Below are 18,237 nucleotides of genomic sequence, written 5' to 3'. Positions count from 1 at the left end.
TAGTTCCTGTTATCTGTTGATTAATTACTATTTCTGTAGTAATCTGTGTACTAATAGTTCAATATTTTAGAGTTTGTAATATCTTATTTCAATGTGGGTTACATCTACTTTTACACCAACCATCTCCATGTCCACCTTCACTACATCCATAAACCTTCTCTGAGGTCTACCTCTTCTCCTTCTACCTGGCAGCTCCATCTCCAACATTCTTTGCCCAATATATCCACTATTCCTCCTCAACACATGTCCAAACCATCTCAACCTGGCCTCTCTGGCTTTATCTCCAAACTGCTCCACCTTCACTGTCCCTCTGATCTGCTCATTTCTAATCTTGTCCATCCTTGTCACTCCCAACGAAAATCTCAGCATCTTCATCTCCACCACCTTCAGCTCAGCCTCCTGTCTTTTAGACAGAGCCACAGTCTCCAAACCGTACATCATAGCAGGACGCACTACTGTCTTGTAAACCTTCCCTTTCACTCTTGCTGCTATCCTTCTGTCACACATCAGCCCTGACACCCGTCTCCACCCACTCCATCCTGCCTGCACCCTCTTCTCTACACTGTCCATTGCTCTGGATGGTTGACCCAAGATATTTAAAGTCATCCACCTTTACGACCTCTACTCCTTGCATCTTCATCTTTCAACCTGCCTCCCTCTCATTCACACACATGTATAAAAAGAACAGCACTACAAAGTCAGATTAATGCCATAATATATTTACTCTCTTTTTCCATGCATGAAAATCCTGTTTCTTGTTTATTTAATAATAATAATACATTTTATTTGTAACGCACTACAACATGCTGTACCGTAGAAGCATCTCTATAAAATCAAAGAAGGACTCTAAAAGCATCTTTACAGGTTATAGGTTCTGCTAAACTTGAAGGTTTTAAGTCGTTTTTTGAAGCTCGCACTCGACTCTGGTGCCCTCAGATGGTCAGTGAGAGCATTCCATAAGCGAGGAGCAGCAGAACAGAAGGCTCAGTCCCCCATGGTGCTGAGTTTAGTTCTGGGGGGAGGAGCCTATTTGAACATATCGCTGTTGTTGGATCAAAACCTCGTATCTCCAAAATGCCAACTTTACAAGAGAAGGATGAAACATACCTTACTTTTAATGTAAGTCAATGGAACCAGACATCTTTCCAAGTTATTCTGAGTCATTTCTGTTGGTCCATTCGTCAATGAAATTTACATAAAATATAGAGGGGGTATTTTCAAATTATGTCAATAACTGAAAAATTACAAAAAAGGATTTACGAGGTTTTGTTCTGACAGCAACGATATATTAGCCACAGATTCAGTCACTATAGCAGGACACTGTGCATAAGGGGGGGCTAAAGCCAAAACAACTAAAAAGACTAATCTGTGAAGTTTTCTTCCCTCAGGCAAAAGAAATCACCATGAAATAAAACACAAAGACCTTCTCTAAGTCTGTAGCTGGTAAAACCAGAAGAAAGAAGGATCTAAATAAGTGGCTTTCACTCCCACAGCTCCTGTAAGTCTTACTTCACATGAATTTGAATAGAACATTCAATGCTAGGCCTAGCATGTTAACAGCAGGGCTAATAATCTAACAATGAACAACAAGCAGTTTAACAGCCCAAAACTGCCGTGAGCGCATGGTGTCTGTGGCCAGGACCGCTCGGTGATCTGGGCTTTTCAGTGTGGCAACACTGTCGTTGACCAATCATGAGGCACGATCATACGTAATGTCCCCCCGCTGTGCCACCCCCAAAACTGGAATGTCAGTCAGGAAGAGCGATTACAAACAAACATTAAAAGCAAACAGGGCAACAGCAGGCCAGTTACAAATTCAGCATCAATCCAGAACGTGTCCAGAACACAACAGTCATCATGTAAGAACATGGAATAGTCCATTATAACTGACTGCGGGTGGCACTGCACTGAAATGACTGAAAACAGCTGTTTACAAAATGAAGTACATGTTTCAGAACAGGTTATTTAACATCAACACAAAGAGTATCTAATCTGTATTTCATGGGGCCTTCGGCTGATGGGGACCATAGGCGGCTCCCTACGTTTGCCTGGTCTTAAGACCAGCCCTGGCTTAGCGCTGGGAGTCTAGGCACTGATAGACCTAATCTCAGTGGAGCTGGGCTTTAGACTGTGGTCATTTGAATCAGGTTCTCTGGTTCTAGGATCCAGTCTCTGAATGGCTGAATTTGATTGGTTGGTGTTGGGGTTTAGACTCTGGTAGGCTGAATCTGATTGGTTGGTGTTGGGGTTTAGACTCTGGTAGACTGGACTCATCACAATGTTTCGATTTTCAGGTGGATCAGTTTCATAATCATCATCAGCCTGAAATTAGAGTAAAATAGGTGAAATTAGATGATCCTAAAGACAAACACTGCATAATCTACGATTCACTTTACTCACATTTATGTAACAGGCACAACTGTTCATTTCCGTTTGCTGTTAATTGTGAAAATGTTCTTTTATAATTATTTAGAGATTTTTGAACTTCATCCATTGACTTACTTTTTCATTAGTTCTTGATTGTCTGCTGAAAAATCCAGAGTCTGCAGAAAGAGAGAAAACATCAGCTGTACAAATGTTCTATTCATTCCATCTCCACTAGAGGGAGTCAGTGGCTTTAACTAGGTCCAAGAACCTGGAAAGCTTCTCCTCTTTGCTACAGAGCAGCAGTCTCAGATATGAAGGTGGTCTATATTAGAAATGGATATTCTGGATGTTCCTCTTATGTAAGTCATGTTATCTTCACTTCTACACTCTCACTTTTCTCATTTCACCTAGACTGAAGCTACATTATTCAATGGCTGCAATGTTGATTCCAGTATGTTGGTATCTGTTAGTCTTGTCTGAAGTTTTGCCTACTTTTAAACTTTCACCCTTTTTTTAACGTTTTTCTGCTTTCCTCTACAGAAAAGACAAGACCTGTGAAATACATTCATCCAAAGATGCATTCTAACCACTAAAATACACTAAGCCATGAATATTTGGCTGTTTTCATATTTTCAAATATTTGACACACAAATTTGACATTTACTTCTTATTTCAGATATGCTTCCATACTTTCTGTGCATATACACAGAAATCCAGGAAGAATTCACTACGCTTAAATTTTTCCACATTTTGATATGTTACAGCTTTATTCCACAATTTGAAAAAAAAAGGAATACATTCATTTTTCCCCTCAAAATTTTACACACAATACCCCACAATGCCAAAGTGAAAAAAGTTTGTTTGAATGTTTTGTACATTTATTAAAATCTGTGTCCGGGCCACTCAAGAACATCTATCCATCTATCTATCTGTCTGTCTGTCTGTCTGTCTGTCTGTCTATCTATCTGTATGTCTATCTATCTATCTATCTATCTATCTATCTATCTATCTATCTATCTATCTATCTATCTATCTATCCATCCATCCATCCATCCATCCATCCATCCATCTTATCTATCAACTGAAGGATAATCAGTGGAAACAGGAGGCACCTGAGCTCAATTTTGAGTGTCATAATAAAGGCTGTGAATTCTTATGTACAGGTGATTTTTGTTTTATATTTTTGCAAAACATTCAATCAAACCTTTTTCACTTTGTCGTCATGTGGTATTGTGTGTAGATTTTAGAGGGGAAAAATGAATTTGATCCAGTTTGGAATGAGGCTGTGAAGCACTCTGAAGCACGTTGAATACTTCCTGGATCCACTCTATCTGTGTACAGTACCTGTTTTCTTGCATCTCAGTTTATAGATCAGTGCTGATCCTCCAATCAGCAGCAGAGCCACACAGACACACACAGTGATGATGATCACAGAGGAACCTGGAGATGAGAAACAACAGCAGCATTTCTGATTTTAACCATCAGTTATTATTTATATTTACATATGCATGAAGCACAATTAGACAGCTGATTATAGAACAGAAGAGGATGTTTTGTCTATGTATATTCATATATTGATGGACCAATGTGAGATGGTTGAATATAGAATGATGATGTTCTATAATAATGAAATAATGAATGAGTTCTTACTGAAATGTTCTTCATCAGTGACTGCTGATTTTCCTGTTGATGTGCTCCTGTTAGATGCTGTTGTTGGTGGTGCTCTTGTTGGGCTCCTGTAAGACGCTGTCGTTGATGTTCTTCTGGGAGATGTTGTTGTTGAGGCTGTTGATGGTTTCATAGTCGTAGTTGGACCTGATGACATAAAGACGTATAAACACAGAGCAAAACCAATATGATAAAAGTGAAAGCCGTATAAAGACACAGTAAAGACACTGAGTGGCCTTTCTGACTTTAACTACTATAAATACATTTCTTCATATCTGGACAGACACGGTTGGAACAAATGACCAAACAGACAAACCACATCTAAACTGAGAGTCTAACTTCCTTTGTGCTCTGTGGTCTGAAGCTGATTGTCACACTCGGTGTAGAGCGCAAATACTGGTCCCTTTAGGTTTACACAAGTTTTTTTCCAATATCAGTTGCAAGAGCATTCAATTTCTGTCCTCATCATGAGTCAAATATGTCCCCAGCATGACAATAACATAAACAAAAAAAGTGTAAAGTATTTTATTAATAAATTATTTATTATTATTTATTATTGTTATAAATTATTGAAAACATTTTTACAGAAACTGTGAGGTGGTTTACAAACCAAATTAGAATGTTTTGTTTAATGATTTATTATCTTCACTGATCACCAATAAACATTGACATGAAGTTAATGTGTCTCACCATAAACCTGGAGCTGAATCTCTGTAAAGAAGGAGCTGTAAATGACTGATGTAGTTCCAATCCCAGCTCCACAGAAATAAACTCCGCCATCATCTTCTCTCACATCACTGATTCTCACGCTGAGAACTTTAGATCTTCTGTCTTCAGAGATGGAGAATCTGCCTTTGTGAGTCTCTGGAGTCTCTGTGGATCTGATCACTTCAGTAAAACCTTCACCATCCTGTTTAAATAAGAACTTGTACTTTCTTTTAAACTCCTCTGGATATGAACAGCTGATGGTGATGGTCTCTCTCAGATAACCAGATACAGTCTTTGGCCCCAAACAACACGGATCTGCCAAACATACAAAATAAATGACCTCCAATGATGTCAGATGGAGAATCTCCAGGTCATCATGGCACATGAAATACTTTCAGAAATAACTTTATGACTTAATATTTTAGGATGTATTAGACGTTCTCACCTGAATTCACTTTCAGGTTCACATCATGAATCCACCCTCCAGCCTCTCCACACTGATATAATCCAGCATCCTGTAAACTCAGGTTTTTGTAGCTCACAAGAAAACCTTCAGCAAAGTGAAGTAAAGATAACCTGCCTCTTTGACTCCATGGGTTCTGGACGTCTATGTATAAACACTCTCTTGGTGTCACTTTACAAAAATATTCATTAAACACTTCATGCTTTTCATGATAGCAGTAGATCTGGACAATACCTCCTGGGTAGCCAATCACATCAGAGCAGCCCACTTGACCTGCCAATCAAATGGCACGTTTTCACTCATGTCTTGTAAAACTAAATTCAACCAAGTTCTTTAAATTCTGCAGTTGTGCATCAAAATAACTGCAACTAAAAGCTTCAATCAAAGACATAAAACCTGAATCACATGTTCTTTTATAAAATACGTTGTGATCTAAACACACAAATCAGCAACTTGAAGTAGAATAACTGACCTGAGATCAGGTAGAGGGTGAAGATGAGGAGGATCTTCATCCTGAGCTGAACTTCAGCTTCACTGATCTCCACACAAATTCCAGCCAGTGTTTTCTTTAGTTCTCCTCAGAGTTGAAGTCTACTCTTCTCTGTAAGTGTCGTCCTCTCTGTGTGTCTCTGTCCCTCAGGTTTGGTTGGTTCCTGTGGTTCAACTCAAAGCTCCTCTCAGCAGCGTCACTGACCACAGACTAAATTTAACACACAGGATATTGAGATCATCTTTGTGCTGAGATATTTCTAGATAACATACTAACCACAGTAAAGAGACTGCCATAGACACACACACACACACACACACACACACACACACATATATATATATATATATATATATGTAGTTGAATTTTACCTTGTTCTTCAGTGGTCAGGACCCCCATGGTCCCTCACAGAGCAGGTACTATTTGGGTGGTGGATCATTCTCAGCACTGCAGTAACACTGACGTGGTGGTGGTGCGTTAGTGTGTGTTGTGCTGGTCTGAGTAGATCAGACACAGCAGTGCTGCTGGAGTTTTTAGACACTGTGTCCACTCACTGTCCACTCTATTAGACACTCCTACCTTGTCAGTCCACCTTGTAGATGTAAAGTCAGAGACGACAGCTCATTTGCTGCTGCACAGTTTGTGTTGGTCATCCTCTAGTCCTTCATCAGTGGTCACAGGACGCTGCCCACGGGACGCTGCCCACAGGATGCTGCCCACAGGACGCTGTCGGCTGGATATTTTTGGTTGGTGGATTATTCTCAGTCCAGCAGTGACACTGACATGTTTAAAAACTCCAGCAGCATGCTGTGTCTGATCCACTCAGACCAGCACAGCACACACTAACACACCACCACCACGTCAGTGTTACTGCAGTGATGAGAATGATCCACCACCCAAATAGTACCTGCTCTGTGAGGGTCCATGGTGGTAAATCCAGTTGATTGGACATGATGTGGAAAGGCACACACCTGTCTATACATGGTCCCATAGTGGACAGTACATGTCAGAGCACAAACCAAGCCATGAAGTCCAAGGAATTGTCTGTAGACCTCCGAGACAGGATTGTATCGAGGCACAGATCTGGGGAAGGGTACAGAAATATTTCTGCAGCATTGAAGGTCCCAATGAGCAGAGTGGCCTCCATCATCCACAAATGAGGACATCCTCGATCTAATGGTACTGGAACAGTTCATTGTTCGCCTTGCTGAGGAAATGGACCCAGTGCCCTCGACTGGAGTCACTGGTAGGTAGACACCAAGCTGGCTGAAGCACACATGGTGGCATATTCAGGGACAGGGATTTCCATCCAACTGAACTTCATTCTCTCTCCCAGGAAAAAAGGGGCTCAGGCTCCTAGGCCCCTTCCCAGGGTCTGTCTTTCCTGTAATCCCCCATTCCCTCTCCTCCCCCTCCACTTCCTGAAGCTGTATTACCTCCTTTCTTCCCTCTCTCCACAGAGGTGTGGGCAGCCGAACCCATGAGAGCTGTGATGAAGCCTGGGCAGGTGTGTTGGCACTATGTGAACCTGGGCATTTGCCCATCTCCCCTGATTGAGCTGGAAAGTACCACATACCTCTGAGTATTCAAGGGGGTACATATAAAGCCTTGGTGGATTCCTGGTATAGTCAGACCACAACTCCTCAATGTTTGATTCAAGACGTGGCATTGGAGAATGGTTTATCGGGTGAAGATGTGGAATGTTCACAGGGATGTACAAGGTTATCTGGTCTGCCTATCACCACAGGGGTAAAAAGCATAGTGTTAGGGGGTCACAGGACCACTCAGTTGTGATGCAGACATAGATTTCTGAGCTCCACTTGCTGCTTCCCCAAATTTCTAAGACCTTTTATGTAACTTGGTCTTTTGCATTGGAATTAACCATGGCATCAGCATCTAACAGGAATGGGCAATCGAGAGACCTGGAAAATTCTTCACCAGTCAAGAAAAAGCCCAGTAAGACAGAAGTCATTTCTAAATTTGACCTTGATTACGGCATTTTGTAAATGAACTTCTCGGGCCCTTCAAGAATAGCAGTGAATTCTTTGGTAGCCAGGGCTGTGAAAGAAGCTGCCACTCTTGTACCTCGGTTGGCATCTCTGGAGAGCGAGATATCATCATGAAACATTTAAAGAGGGTAGCAGCAGATCTTGAACTTCAAGGCAGTTGGGTTTAAAAGACGCAGTCCACCGTTGATTCTCTACAAGTGGCAGTTCACTCAAACAAGCGAGATTAGTGACACAGTTAACAACCTGGCCAAGATGGGAGTCAAGTTGATGGAACTACAGGAAAGGACTGAAAAGAACAATCAGGAAATCAAAGGGAGTGTTGATACTAGTAGACAGGAAACTTCCACTAACCTTCGTTATAGTTTTAGTGATGAGGTTGGGAGATTTGTAGTACTAGTTGTTACTGTTTGTCAGGTCTGAATAGCAGTAGCATCAGTGTATGCACCCAATGATTATTCAGGGAATGCAATACAATTTTGGGAATATCAGAATTAGGTGACTTTAATTGGACCATAAATGAACTTGACAAGATGTCCATTAACTATAATGAACTAATAGCAAGTAAAGCTCTCAGGGACATTATTTCTGACCTACATTTTCTAGATATACTGTGCCTTTAAAATACACATAATAAGAGGAATTTTATTATTATATATTTATATACTGTATATTTTTTCTAATTGATGTCTTTCTCTAGTATTGGTTTTATAAGTCTGTCCCCTGTTAATTCAGCCCAAGCAGATATTCTATCCATCTTGCTTTCAGATCAGGCTCCTGTTGTGTGTTCAATTTTTTTCCCCTGAGTTTATACACACAAAACCACACGATGACGCTTCAACATCTCTTTATTACTGAATGCTACCTTTCTAGAGCAAATACATGCAAGGATGTTAGAATGTCTTGAGATTAACAGTGCACAATGTGATAAACCTCAGATTCCTTGGGAAGCAACAAAGAATTTTTTGTTACTTTTGCCTCCAATACAATATTATTACAAAGATTTTGACTCAATCCAAATTCCTATAGAGCAGTAAATGCCCTAGAATAAGTTTAACTACTTTACAGCGATCTAAACTAAACGGTGGTCTTTCCCTTCCAAACTAACTATTATCACTGGGCATTTCAAATGAGAGTTCTTGATGTATGGATGGACCAACACACCAGTGTTCCTTTGAGATGTGTTGAAGAATCTTTAGCAAAACCTCATAGATTACTTATTGTTTACTGGAAATGGTAGGACAAATTGTAATGTCCAACTCCCTGAGCATCTGGAGAAAAGTGGTGAGGTTTATGGGCGTTTCACTCCAAATCGGTTTACAGACTCCTTTATGGAAGAATTTCAAGATTTTGATTAGGGGTAAACCATTTTGTAATTCTCTTTCGTTTTCTCAAGGTATGAATAAAGTACAGAACATGTGTGGTGATAGTGGTTTGCTGTCATTTCAGGAGGTTCAGATGCATTTTAATCCTCCAGCTTCTTTATACTTTGTTTATTTACAACTTTGTCCTTCACTTCGAGCCTGTGGAGTTCTCTGGGCCAACACTCTCAACTCTCACCCCTTGCTAGATGGGATATGACAACTGGACAATCTACGGGGCAGAGTATAGTTTATTTCCAAAACTTTGGTAGACCATCATATAAAGCAGTTAGCAGTCGACCAACTGTGGGAACGGGAGCTTTCCTGTACTGTTCCTTCCTTAGATTGGAACACTATATGGGAAAATTGAAGTCACTCCTCTAAAAGTTTGGCGCATCAGTTTATATATATATATATATATATATATATGTTCTGGGAATGTTCTAAAGTAGCAGATATATATACAGTAGATATATTATCTAAAGTACTTGATCTAAGTGATCCACCGTCGCCACATTTGTCTTTTAAATGATGACTGTTTACAGTGTCCTGTCTCAAGGCTTTTTATTTTTTGTTTTGGTTTAAAACATTAGGCTATGAAAAGGTACAAATACATGTTTTTTTACCTGGGAAAACTTATGTATGGTACAAAATCGGACCTTAAAACCACTGTTGTAACTTTGAGGGAACATTTACATTGTTTGTACTTTGATGAGCAAAAAATGTACCTGCACAGAATCTTTATATCTAACAGCTGGATCAGTTCGGGTGCTGGGTTTAGCCCCTGATTTACTTAATCTCTTTGACAGGTGTTGGGGTTTAGGCTCTGGTAGACTGAATCAGATTGGTTGGCACAGGGGTTTAGTGATTTTGGGGCCCAAGGCAAATAACAGGAATGGAGCCCCTTGATGTTTGTTTGTAAGGATATTATAAGATTATTTAAAATATTTCTAGACAATTTACTTTTTTAAGGGAATATTTTCACTATCTTGGCACATTTTTGAAATCTGCACAAAGTTCTGCTAATATAGTGAGAACTTGATGCAGCAGTGGTGATATTACTTATAAATTAAAAAATAACATAATTATAAAATAAAATAAAATAAAAAATAACACCAACTACATTGCTCCTTGTTGGCTCCATAATTATGTACATTTGCCTTTTATCTGTTCCTTTTATGTTTCTCTAATCTTTTATGACCTGACAATATTGTTATTTTACACCTGTGACTGAGGGGTGGGGCTGCATTGAAATTACTAAGAAAACAAAGCTTGGATTACAAAGAAAAGCTGTTTTAAAAAATATGTATTTATGCATCAGAATAGGCTATTTAGCAACAACACAAAGAGTATCTAGTTTGTTTTTCAGCCTTTGGCTGATGGGGGCCCTAGGCAGCTGCCTACTTTAGCCTTGTACAAAGACTGCCCCTGGGTTGGTGTTGGAGCTTTGGTAGACCTGATCTGACTAAGTGGTGTTGAGCTTTAGACTGTAGTAATCTGAATCTGGATCTCTGCTTCTGGGATCCAGGCTCTGGTAGACTGAATCTGATTGGTTAGTGTTAAGGTTTAGGCTCTGGTAGACTGAACTTGATTGGTTGGTGTTGGGTTTAAGACTTTGGTAGACTGAACCTGATTGGTTGGTGTTGGGGTTTAGACTTTGATAGACTGAATCTGATTGGTTGGTGTTGGGGGTTTAGACTCTGGTAGACTGAATCTGACTGGTTCGTGTTGGGGTTTAGACTCTGGTAGACTGAATCTGATTGGTTGTGGTTTAGACTGTGGTAGACTGAATCTGATTGGCTGGTGTTGGGTTTAGACTCTGGTATGCTGAATCAGATTGGTTGATGTTGGGGTTTAGAGTCTGGTAGACTGAATCTAATTGGTTGATGTTGGGGTTTAGACTCTGATAGACTGAATCTGATTGGATGGTGTTGGGGTTTAGACTCTGGTAGACTGAATCTGATTGTTTGGTTTTGGGGTTTAGATGCTGGTAGACTGAATCTGATTGGTTGGTTTTGGGGTTTAGACTCTGGTAGACTGAATCTGACTGGTTGGTGTTGGGGTTTAGACTCTGGTAGACTGAATCTGATTGGTTGGTACTGAGGTATAGACTCTGGTAGACTGAATCTGATTGGTTGGTTTTGGGGTTTAGATGCTGGTAGACTGAATCTGATTGGTTGGTTTTGGGGTTTAGACTCTGGTAGACTGAATCTGACTGGTTGGTGTTGGGGTTTAGACTCTGGTAGACTGAATCTGACTGGTTGGTGTTGGGGTTTAGACTCTGGTAGACTGAATCTGATTGGTTGGTACTGAGGTTTAGACTCTGGAAGACTGAATCTCGTTGGTCAGTGTTGTCTGTGTTCTGGTAGACTGGACTCATCATGATATTCTGCATTCTAGATGTATCATTTTCATAATTAGCTTCAGCCTGAAATAGAGTAAAATAAGTCAAATTAGGAGATCCTAAACATTACACTGCATAATCTACAACTCACATAAGCTGCCTGCAGTACAGTTAGAACATAGAAATATCATGTGATGGGAACATGACTGGTCTCTGACATTATTTACATGATTGGGGTCTTTGATCCAGTGTGGGCATTATACAATCAATTGTGATACATATTCTGTTTTTTCTATTAATCTCTATTCTATACATGACGTTACCATTCTTTAGAAATAAATACTGGCTTTGGGAATGTCGGTTTAAGGTGATGACACAACTGTTCATTTCTTTTTTCTATTATTAATGAAAATGTTCTTTTATAATTATTCAGAGGTTTTTACACTGCACCATTTCACTTACTCTTTCATGTGTTCTTCTCTGTCTCCCAAAATGTCCTGAGTCTGCAAAAAGAGGGAAAACATTAACTGTTCAAATGTTCTTTTCATTTACTCCCCACTAGAGGGAGTCTGTGCTTTTAACTAGGTGTGAGAAACTGGAAAGCTTCTATTATTTGCTACAGAGCAGCAATTTCAGATATTAAGGTGGTCTTGTTAGTTAAACTGAGTGGCTGGCACCTTATTTTCTTAACTAGAACTAGGCTGGTCAGCTAGCGAACAAGCTACAATATAGCTAACAGCCTAAACAACTTCATCATTAATATCACAGACTTGAATTCAAGTACTGACGGTGTGATTAACTGTGATATGGCAGTATAAAAGTCTAAAGAATGTCACTTGAATGTCTTACATGGTTCAAATGTCTCTTTCAGTCAGAATTCGCATCAAATCCAGGCTGAATCCCAAACAGCTCTGCAGCCCTAAATAGTGTTCTAGCTATGAAACAGTGCATCATTTGTCGAGTACGGACGTTGCTCAATCCCAAATGAATATTTCTGTACTGTTGAGCTGCAGGATCCAGTATTTAAATTCATCCGTAGTGCACTATGTAGGGAGCATGGAGCCATTTGAGATTCAGCCACTGGATTGGTGTTAAATAAGACTCACTGTGGTAATTGGGTGACAACAAGTACTTATAAAGTGAAAGTAGTCCGTAACCAGTGTTGTCTTATCATATGCTCATTGTTATATGACAAAAAGTAAAAAAATTCATGAGATGACCGCAGTATACAGCGAAGGGTAATCGAACGTTTATCTCCTCTTTCAACGGTTCATGATTGTTTGGCAATGACACCAAAGTCACATCGTTTATCATGTTGGCAGCAGTTTTCTGAAAGCAATGAGCCACTTGAAACTGTGCATCACTGCGATTTTATCACCCTTCCCAGCGATAAAATCACAGTAACACATGGCCTCTCGTGGCTTATTGCTTTACTAGACACTAATGTACATTAAGCAAAGAACATTTGACCATTTTTATAAATTTTCAAATGCATTTCTTTTCAATTTCTCTCTTTGCACATGCCTCTGTGTGAACAGTACCTTGTGTTTTCTTGCATCTCCGTTTGTAGAAGATCAGCGCTGAACTTCCAATCAGCAGCAGACCCACAGAGACATACACAGGAATGATGATGACCAACAAACCTGGAGCTGAGATACAAAAAGAACAGACCAAGTTTTTCACATCACATGACCATGACCACCTTCTCAATCAAACAGGAGCCTCCTTCCTTCCTGTTGTGGAGCTCCAAACCACTGGCCCCCTGCCTGAACACATTTAACATGAAAAGACCATGAAATGTTTCTCAGCAGGTGAGGTTTTGGTACTGTATTTGTGCTGGGACTTGCTGGTGGCAAGTGGTTTGGATGAAAGACATAAAACAATAAAAACATTCAGGCTTTCTGACTTTAACTATTGTTTAACATGTATATCCATATATGGACAGACCGACATGAGACAGCTGAATATAGAACACAAGAGGGTGTTTTAAATAACGAGAGTTCTTCATCAGATATGACAGCTGTTCTTTCTGTGGGGTAATACACATGATATACAACTGTAAACATCTGGACGGACAAACAATTGACCAAAACAAAAAAGACAAACTGTTCAAACAAGAACATTTAAGAACAGGTGTTCAACCTCTGCAGAGCTCCCCATGTGGTCAGAAATGGAATAAAAATACTATTGTTTATTTGTGCTGTAGGAATTATTGTGCCGGCATCATTTTTGAGAAGTATTGAGAATATTATATATTATTATAACTCAGTTGTGCTGTACATGTTATGATGAATGCTAGGTTCGAGTAAACATCAATAATTACTTCACTCCTGTGTCCGCGTCCGTCCTTATACTAGCGACCGATCGGCTTCATGTCAAGAACACTCACAGCGGCGGAAACAAACTACGCACAACTTGACAAAGAAGGGCTGGCAGTGATGTTTGGCATACAGCGGTTTCATAAATACTTATACGGGAGGAAGTTTGTCATTTACACTGACCACAAACCCCTACTGTCACTCTTCAACGAGATGAAAGCAGTGCCACAGATGGCATCCCCTCGCATCCAACGATGGGCCGTAACCTTGAGAGCCTATGAGTACGAGATCAGGTATAAGCCAGGCAAACACCACAGCAACGCAGACGCTCTGAGCCAACTCCCTCTGCCACAGTCGTCCACCAAGAGAGAGCCGGAGGAGCGTGTACTGATGATGGAAGAGGTGATGCTTGTGTCAGCCAAAGACATGAGCCAGTGGACACACAAAGACCCTGTGCTGTCACGAGTGTGCCAGTTCATCCAGCAGGGTTGGCCAGCACAACACACAGACCCAGCGTTCCAGCCTTATGCCGTGAGGAAGATGGAGTTCAGTGTGCAAGATGGTTGTGTGTTGTGGGGGTCACGGGTGGTGGTACCTCCACCAGGTCGTGAAGCACTTCTAGGCCAATTATACCATGGTCACCCTGGCATTACCAGAATGAAGGCCTTAGCCCGCAGCTACTTCTGGTGGCCAAAGTTAGATGCTGACAGTAGTAGTGAAGATATGTAGCACTTGCCAATAACATCACAACGTACCAGCTTCAGCACCACTTCACCCGTGGGAGTGGCCCAGCAAACCATGGCAAAGGTTACACATCGATTATGCAGGACCTTTTATGGGTCACATGTTCTTGAACGTGATGGATGCATACTTCAAATGGATGGACGCTTACCCAGTACACTCAGCAACCTCAGCCAACACAATTGAATGTCTACGGAAGAGTTTCAGCAACCAAGGATTACCTGAGATGATCGTGTCAGACAACGGCTCATGCTTTGTCAGTGCAGAGTTCCAACAGTTCCTCAGTAAAAATGGAATCGAACACATCACCTCAGCTCCATACCAGCCTTCCTCGAACGGCTGTGCGGAAAGGGCAGTCCAGACATTCAAGTCCATGATGAAGAAAGCAGGTGAGGGCACCATCCACACCAAGGTGTCGCGAGTGCTGTTTAGTTACCGCATAACACCGCAGTCCACCACAGGGCGGTCACCTGCTGAAATGTTGCAAGGTAGACGATTACGATCCACATTAGATATAGGACATCCAGATCTCAGAGCCAAAGTGGAGCGAAAACAGTACAGTCAAAAGAAACATCATGACAAGCACAGACAAGAGAGAAGTTTTCAAGTACGTGACGCAGTAATCACACGCAACTTCAGTTATGGGCCTAAATGGATTCCCGGTTTCGTCACCAAAGTCACAGGACCAGTGTCTTACAAGGTCATGTTAGGAGATGGAACTCTTGTGCACAGGCATGTGGACCAGACTCTGGCAAGGCCTGAGGACAGAGTTTTCAAAGAACCCGAAACCTCAGAACCACCCACAGTGCCTGTGTCATTCCCTGACCCTGCTGCTGTCATCGCGAAGCCGGTAGCAGTGGGACAAAGCTGTATTCCAGAGTGACCACTGCAAGACAACACAACACCACCGGTGTCAAGCATTCTATCCCCAGTTGCAGTGAAAGAAATGCCACCCCAACAATCAGCTGCACCTGTTCGACGGTCCCAAAGGACTGTGTCTAAACCTGCTTACCTGAAGGATTATGTGGAATAATAATAATAATAATAATAATAACACATACACACACAGACACACACACAAAAGGGTGTAGGCGGTTCGCTGCCCTATTTAAAAAAAAAAAAAAAAAGACAAATATAATGGTTGTAACTTTGTTATGTTGTAATGGTTATGGTAATTTTTCTTAACTGGTGTTATACTATAGTTGGTATAAAATACTTAGTGTCACTACAAACAAGTAAAGGTGGTTCGTTTGGTAAGGTTACAGAAGAATTCAGTAATTTGTGCGTTATGTGTTAAGAAGGGAAAAGTAATAGCTTAAGGGGGGAGGAATGTAGTAAATAGGATTGCAGAACATAATATGTCCACCAGGTGGAACCCTACCTCAGGGAGTTTACTTGCAGTGTTCTAAAAAGGGGCTCGGGGCTCAGTGGTGCTGTACATGTAATGATGAATGCTAGGTTTGAGTAAACGTCAACAATTACTTCACTCCTGTGTCCGCGTCCGTCCTTATACTAACAAGGATATTACACCAACGCTCCTCCCTTGTTTCAGGCATTCATCAATAACGTGCTTAGAGACATGACTGGTCTTTTCATGACAGCTTACATTGATGATATTTTGATGTACTCCTTGATCTTGACACACATGTTAGACCCACCTGTCAGGTCTTCCAGCACCTCCTCCAAAATCAGCTTTATGTCAAATGTGAGAAATGTGAATTTCTTCCTGTGCAAGTTTGCTTCTTGGGTTAAATAGTCGGTGAAAATGGCATAGTGATCGACAACAAAGGAAGCTGTGGTTAAACTGGCCAACTCCCACATTTATCAAGGACTGGCAAGAGTTCCTAGTCTTCGCCACTTAATACTTAATTTTAGTTCCTTACGGCTTCACTCAAGGGTGCAGCTAAGAAATTAGCATGGTTCCCTCAAATGGAGGAGGCCTTCAATGCATTTAAGTCTGCATTTACATCATGGATGCTTCCGAGAACGTTGGGGCCGTTTTATCACAGTGTAATGGAAAACCCCCTAAATTGTTGCTTAACCTTTGCTCCTCATTCTGTTGAGAACTCCAACTCACAGAATCCTGGGACTCTGTACAGCCCACCTGTCCACGTTCAGCTTCTCCTGATTTCTGATTACTCTAGCTTGTTCCTCTTGTCATGTGTTCATCTAGAGTTAGTATAAAGCCTGGGCTTGTAGGTTCTTTGCGAAGTATTGTATCAGCCTGCTGAGCATTGCTGAGCAATTTGTTTTTCCTGGTTTGTGACTTTCCTTTGATTTTCACATTTGACTTCTGCCTGACCCTTTGGACTCTGTTTTGCCGAATATGTGCTGACCCTTTTGCCTGCCTTTTTGGCTTTGTCTGTGCCTTGCCTGTACATAACCATTAGCCTGTGTATGACCTTTGCCTATTTCTGGATTTCATCACTTGTTTATCCTTTTATTAAACATTTTAACCAACAGCCTACTCTTTTTAACTCAGCAGCAACTACTGGTTGCATTTGATAAACCCAGACACGTCACACAATATAGTGTTTCAATGAGTGACATCACTCAAAAATGGTGCCAGTACAAATTACAGTTCTTATGGTAAATCAAACCCCCGTGACCATGATGGAGAAGCGGCTTAGAAAATGGATGGATGGATGGATGGATGGATGGATGGTAAATCAAGCACAAATGAATAGCAGCATTTATATTCCATTTCTGATCACGTGGGTGGCCCTAACATCAGTCCAAATAGTGTCAAACATGAGACAAGTAATAATAAACGAAAGAAACAATTATCCTTTAATTATTTAAAATATCTCTCCGACTTTTTAATGGTTTAAAAACTAGCTTAGCAACTGCGGTCAGAAAACTTATCTTCACCCAGCACCAATAAACACTGAATACAGGAAAAGCTGTAAAAGTTAATGCATCTCACCAGAAACCTGTAGCTGAATCTCTGTAAAGAAGGACTTATGACGGATTCCATCAAATCCTGCCCCAGCTCCACAGAAATAAACTCCTTCATCGTCTTCTTTGACGTCACTGATACTCATACTGAGAATTTTAGATCTTCTGTGATCAGAGATGGAGAATCTGCCTCTCTGAGTCTCTGTGATATAGACCACATCAGTAAAATATTCTCCAGTCCATCTAGAGAAGAACTTCATGTTTCTCTCAAACTCCTCTGGATATGAACAGCTGATGGTGACAGTCTCTCCCAGATAACCAGCCACAGTCTTTGACCCCAAACAACACGGATCTGTTCATCATACAGAATGAATGAAATCCAGGCCCTCATGACAGATAGAAGAATTTCACAAATAACTTTATGACTTGTTACTTATAGACTAGCAGTTTTTCTCACCTCCTTTCACCATCAGGTTCACAGTGTGATTCCACACCCCAGACGCTCCACACTGATATAATCCTGAATCCTGTAAACTCAGGTTTCTGTAGATCACTGCAAATACACCAGGATAGTAAAGTAGAGAAAACCTGTCTTCATGAATCCGTGTGTTTGGTGTTTGTGCGTATGTATCCTCCTTTGTTGTCTCCTTCCAGAAATAATCTTTAATCCTTCCGTTCTTCGGATGATAGCAGTAGATAATGACACTGCCACCTGAACAGGCAGTCACACTGAAGCAGCTCACTGGACCTGCCAATCAAATTAAAGGGTCTCACACTTCTATCTAATCCCATCAAATTACACATTATGTTCTCTACATTCTCCAGTTCTACATCAAAATAACTTTCAACAACAATCCAATACCTGATTACGTT

General features: G+C 40.9%; 1 protein-coding gene and 1 pseudogene across 1 annotated transcript; one reads left to right on the top strand and one right to left on the bottom strand.

Annotated features, from left to right (window-relative positions):
* Positions 1–2,085: 2,085 nt before the first annotated feature.
* On the bottom strand, positions 2,086–5,718 carry LOC119264708. The gene is made up of 6 exons (XM_037543353.1): positions 5,679–5,718; positions 4,726–4,866; positions 4,018–4,182; positions 3,712–3,807; positions 2,503–2,543; positions 2,086–2,322 (listed from the first exon to the last, which is right to left on the bottom strand). The coding sequence occupies exons 1-6, from the start codon at positions 5,716–5,718 to the stop codon at positions 2,086–2,088; spliced, it is 720 nt and encodes a 239-aa protein (XP_037399250.1).
* Positions 5,719–13,938: 8,220 nt separating this feature from the next.
* Positions 13,939–15,349, top strand: LOC119264707 (annotated as a pseudogene).
* Positions 15,350–18,237: the final 2,888 nt, after the last annotated feature.

Source organism: Pygocentrus nattereri, chromosome 12 (genome assembly GCF_015220715.1).
Source record: "Pygocentrus nattereri isolate fPygNat1 chromosome 12, fPygNat1.pri, whole genome shotgun sequence".
Taxonomy (NCBI): domain Eukaryota; kingdom Metazoa; phylum Chordata; class Actinopteri; order Characiformes; family Serrasalmidae; genus Pygocentrus; species Pygocentrus nattereri.
The sequence above is the reverse complement of the archived record's forward strand: the minus strand, read 5'-3'. Positions and strand labels throughout refer to the sequence as shown.

Coding starts and splice junctions, on each gene's coding strand:
- LOC119264708 (XM_037543353.1), bottom strand. CDS start 5,718: ATGAAGATCCTCCTCATCTTCACCCTCTACCTGATCTCAG. Junction 4,867..5,678: donor CACCCTCTACCTGATCTCAG/GTCAGTTATTCT, acceptor CCATCTCTGAAG/ACAGAAGATCTAAAGTTCTC. Junction 2,323..2,502: donor AATCAAGAACTAATGAAAAA/GTAAGTCAATGG, acceptor CTCTAATTTCAG/GCTGATGATGATTATGAAAC.